This window comes from Oryx dammah, unplaced genomic scaffold (genome assembly GCF_014754425.2).
Source record: "Oryx dammah isolate SB20612 unplaced genomic scaffold, SCBI_Odam_1.1 HiC_scaffold_18, whole genome shotgun sequence".
NCBI lineage: Eukaryota > Metazoa > Chordata > Mammalia > Artiodactyla > Bovidae > Oryx > Oryx dammah.
The window spans coordinates 118,897,289-118,901,245 of NW_024070202.1; the positions used below are offsets into that span (position 1 = coordinate 118,897,289).

Genomic DNA, 3,957 nt, shown 5'->3' on the forward strand with positions numbered 1-3,957 from the left:
GCGCCTGTGCACGCAGACAGACAGACATGCTTCCCCTGGGACACACTGCCTCCATCCCTTGAAGAAAGCACAGTTACAAACCACGGCGTGCATGTCAGACTCATCGGTGATGGGGCTGAGGACAGGCCCGACCCCACTGCCCAGCGGGCACGCGATGCTGCACCCTGTCCCATGTCAGGCTCCCATCAGAACTAAGGTGAGGACAGGACATCAGTGCCCTGAGGCGTGTCTTTCCCCTGAAGGGCAACGCATACCGTGGGATGTGGTCGTGTAAAGCTTCTGGAGCTTCCTGGGTGTGGAGCCAGCATTCAGCACAGCCCCCACCCTGCCCGCTGCCCTGGGCACCCCAGGCCCACCCACCCTGCTGGGCTTCCAGCCCCACAGGCGCCCCTCACTCTGAGCTACAGCGGGGCGGGAGGACAGGGCCAGGGAGCCTCAGGGCTTTGTCGGGCTGGTTAGTGGAGGACTGACCTCAAGCTCGGGGTCCCCGCCCAGAACATGGGTCCAGGGGACGGGCTGACTGCTGACCGTTCTCCTGCACTGCAGGAGCGGGGGCCGCCTCCAGGTGAGCATGGAAAAGCGAGGGCAGTCCCTGGCCTGCAGCGCCAGATCACGCCCACGAGAGATGGAACCGCCCACTCACTCATTTTCCATCACGATGTAACCATACTCCTCCTCGGGGGGCTGGACTTGCAGCCGCAGGTCTGGGCCGGGGGGTTCCTGTGCGCCAGCCCCGAGGTGCAGGTCCTCCTGGGGGGCTGTGCCCAGGCTAGGCCTCGCCTGCAGTGGCCTCTGCAGCAGCTCCTTGGAGTAGGTCTGGCTCCGCACGTTCTCCACGCCCGCGCGCTCTTCCTCCGAAGACAGCGAGGCCTCGGCATCATCCCCTTTCTTGCTCTCCGTCTTGAAGGGCTCAGTGAGACGGGGGGCTGCAGGCAGGAATGGAGACCCAGGGCCCTGCAGGAGGTCCCCCAGTTGGATGCCCAGACGGTTCACCTGGCAGAAAGGAAACCAGCATGGGAACGTGCCCTGAGCAGCAGACAGACTGTCCGTTTTGGATGCTCAGGGCATGGGGTGCTGGTGTATGTGGGCCTGGGGTCCACAGCGGGCAGAATTAGGGTCTGGCCGTGTGCATCTTGTCTGGAGACCCCAAGCTCCACTGGCCTAGTCCCCTGCAACTGGAATTAGGAACCGTGTCCCCAGACCCCACACCTCCCTCCACGCTGTTTCTGACGGACGTTTGGAACAATCGTCGGTGTTTTCTTCCCCACTGGTGTTCAGGCACCGAGCTAGGATCTGCTAACACGACCTGCGGAGAAGCGCTCCCAGACGGTCTTCCTTCCCACCCACAGAACAGAGTGTCTAGAGCCACAGCGCTGCCCTTACTGTGAACAGATTTCCTGCGTCCATGAGACGACGACAGGCCAGCAAAGGCTCTTCAGCAGGAGGACAGGCCCCTCAGTGGGTAGGTGTTGCCCACGTCCAGCCTTTCCCAGACCCTCCTGACCAGCACTGCCGTGGAAACCTGGCCATGATGGAAGCCCCCCACAACCCCCCGTCTACCAGGAGCTGCCCTGCTGGGGACCTGAGTTTTTATTTACTTAATTTTAGTGGATTCGAATCCACACAGCCCCGTGTGCCTGGCGGCTGCCACGTGGACAGCACAGGTCGGAAGGATCCAGAGGCTGCTGGTATCCATTAAAGGGACCCCGGTGACCGGCACACGTGGGGCGGCCTCGACAGCACAAGGCAGGCGTGCGGTGCTGTCACGTGACTTGACCCCCCATCTCCCCGGGTGAGGAAGTTCTAAGGGATATTAATGTGCTGCCTGGATTGACCATTTTCCATACTCCTACAATGGATATACATTAGCATCTAATCTGAAAACAGACAGCAGTATATATTAAAATACATACAATTTTGTGTGTACTCTTCTTGATTTCTCTCAAGTTTGAGATTATGAGGGGTTTTCTTTTTCCTGAAAGAGTTTTCATATTTCCCCTATGTTCCTGAACCACGGATGAGAAGGCGGGCGACGCAGCTCGCGCTGCAGGGGCCTGAGCTCGCCGGCGGGCCTCACCTCCTGGTAGAGTCCCCCGTCGCTGTCTCGCAGTCTGCTCTCTGTGGAAGACACAGCACGAGGTCACCGCACGCCGGGGCGGACGCCAGGGTCCTTCTGCGGTGTGAGGACCGCGGCCCGACGCCCTGACAGACCAGGGACGGTGTGCCCTCCGTAAGCTCCACGGCACAGGGGTGGCCGCTGAGGGGCTGCAACACCAGGTCCAGGGAGCCACGTTGCTCCTTCACGTCCACTCAGAGTGGGGAGAGCCGCTGGGCCGGGGCAGAGAGCAGTCACAGGAGAGACGCAGAGTGCGGGCCCAGTCGTGTCAGCTCGAGGCGCCTTCAGCTGCGGTACTTCTCTGCGGTGGCCGTCTCTCCACAGACACAGCAGCACCGCTCCTCGGGCGGCCGGCCCCAAGAACCCCCAGCCCAGCACAGGGACCGTCGCCCAAGATCACCTCCTCCAGACAGCGGTGGGCATCCTCTCCTGCACCAGCTGAGCCCATCCCCCCACGAGAGGGGGCCCTGCGCCCCCTCCGGCTCCTCCTGGGGCCCGCTGTGTGCAGGGCACTGCCCAGGGGTCAGGGTCACTGCCTGACCCTGAAAACAGACCAGACAGGGAGACGAGACTGCCGGGTCAGCCCTCCACCCCCAAGGGCCAGGCTGCTGTCTGTGTGTGTGAGTGAGCGTGAGTGTGGGAGTCTGCGTGCATGTGCGTGAGCTGCTGGGTGTTTGTGTATGTGTCTGTGTGTGTGTGCTGGGGGTGAGTGAGGGAGTGTCTCTGTGCATGCATGTATGCGAGTGTGTGAGACTGGGTGAGTGTGTGCGTCTATGTGTGTGAGTGTACCTGTGTATGAGTGTGTGATGTGGGTTGTGTGAGTGTGTATATGGTGAGTGTGTGTGACTGCATGCGGGTGAGTGTGTGAGAAGGATGTGTGTGCGCTGTGGTGTGAAGGTCTCTGCGTTCTCACTGGAGCCCCTCGGAGGCGGGTGTGAGCCTCGTACAGACCCTTTCACTTGACCATTGGAGTCTCTGACTCTAACTTTCACTTACAAACCCCACACAAAGCGCTTCCATCAGCCCTGCCCCTGCACGGAGGCGCCTCCCCTCCCTCGCCAGAGCGCAGCCCACCCTCCAACATTCCTACCCTGCAAGCTCAGCCGTTAGGAGAGCGTCCAGAGGCAGGGTCACACGGACCAAAGTCGTCACTGCAGACCCATTTCCCAGCAGCAAGCAGGCAGCACCGTGTGGCGAGCCTGTGGCTGCGTGCCTGGGCGCACACACGTGTGAGCTCACCTGGCACCCGGTCTCTGTGCAGGGCGGCCCCTGCGCCGTTGACCTCCGCTCCGAGTCCACCGTTCCTCCCGGCCGTGCCTGGCACCCCGGCCATGCCCCCACTCGGCATCGCGCTCGCAAGGGCGTGGGCCACCTCGTCCACGTCCAGGGCACTCAGACCCTCCACACCGGCCGGGCGCTTCCGCAGGTCCTTCAGCAGCATCTGAACACGAGCTTCTAGACAGACACGCAAAAGGGAGACACATGGAAGCAAGGGCATCATTAGGAGGAGGAGGTGAAGCTGTCCAAGGAGCAGGCGGGTGGACGGTGCACACAGCCATAAAGTGGGAGCAGGAACCCCTGAGCAGAAGTTCTACAGGGGCAGAGCAGGGCATCTGAAGCCTAGAGCTCCCTGGACAGGCCGCCCGCAGACTGATGGGGAACAAGGGCCAGTGAGTCTGTGGGCAGACCGCGGGAAGGACCGGGATCGGCAGGACAGAGAGAACCCTGGCGCGCAGGCACAGCATCGGGGAGCAGAGGTGAGACAGGGCCTGAGAGGGAGGGGCGGAGGAATGGCAACCCCACAGACCCCCAGGACCAGCGACCAGCACCAACCCCACACC

The 3,957-nt window shown here is 62.1% G+C and overlaps 1 protein-coding gene across 1 annotated transcript in view; it reads right to left on the bottom strand.

Moving 5' to 3' along the window:
• Window positions 1-3,957, bottom strand: part of PTPRN2 (protein tyrosine phosphatase receptor type N2) — a 555,617-nt gene that overhangs the window by 381,528 nt on the left and 170,132 nt on the right. The window contains exons 7-9 of the mRNA XM_040259938.1: window positions 3,356-3,571; window positions 2,078-2,118; window positions 644-993 (exon numbers count right to left, since the gene is read on the bottom strand). Of these exons, the coding sequence (XP_040115872.1) occupies window positions 644-993; window positions 2,078-2,118; window positions 3,356-3,571 (607 nt within the window). The remainder of the gene's footprint in view (window positions 1-643; window positions 994-2,077; window positions 2,119-3,355; window positions 3,572-3,957) is intronic.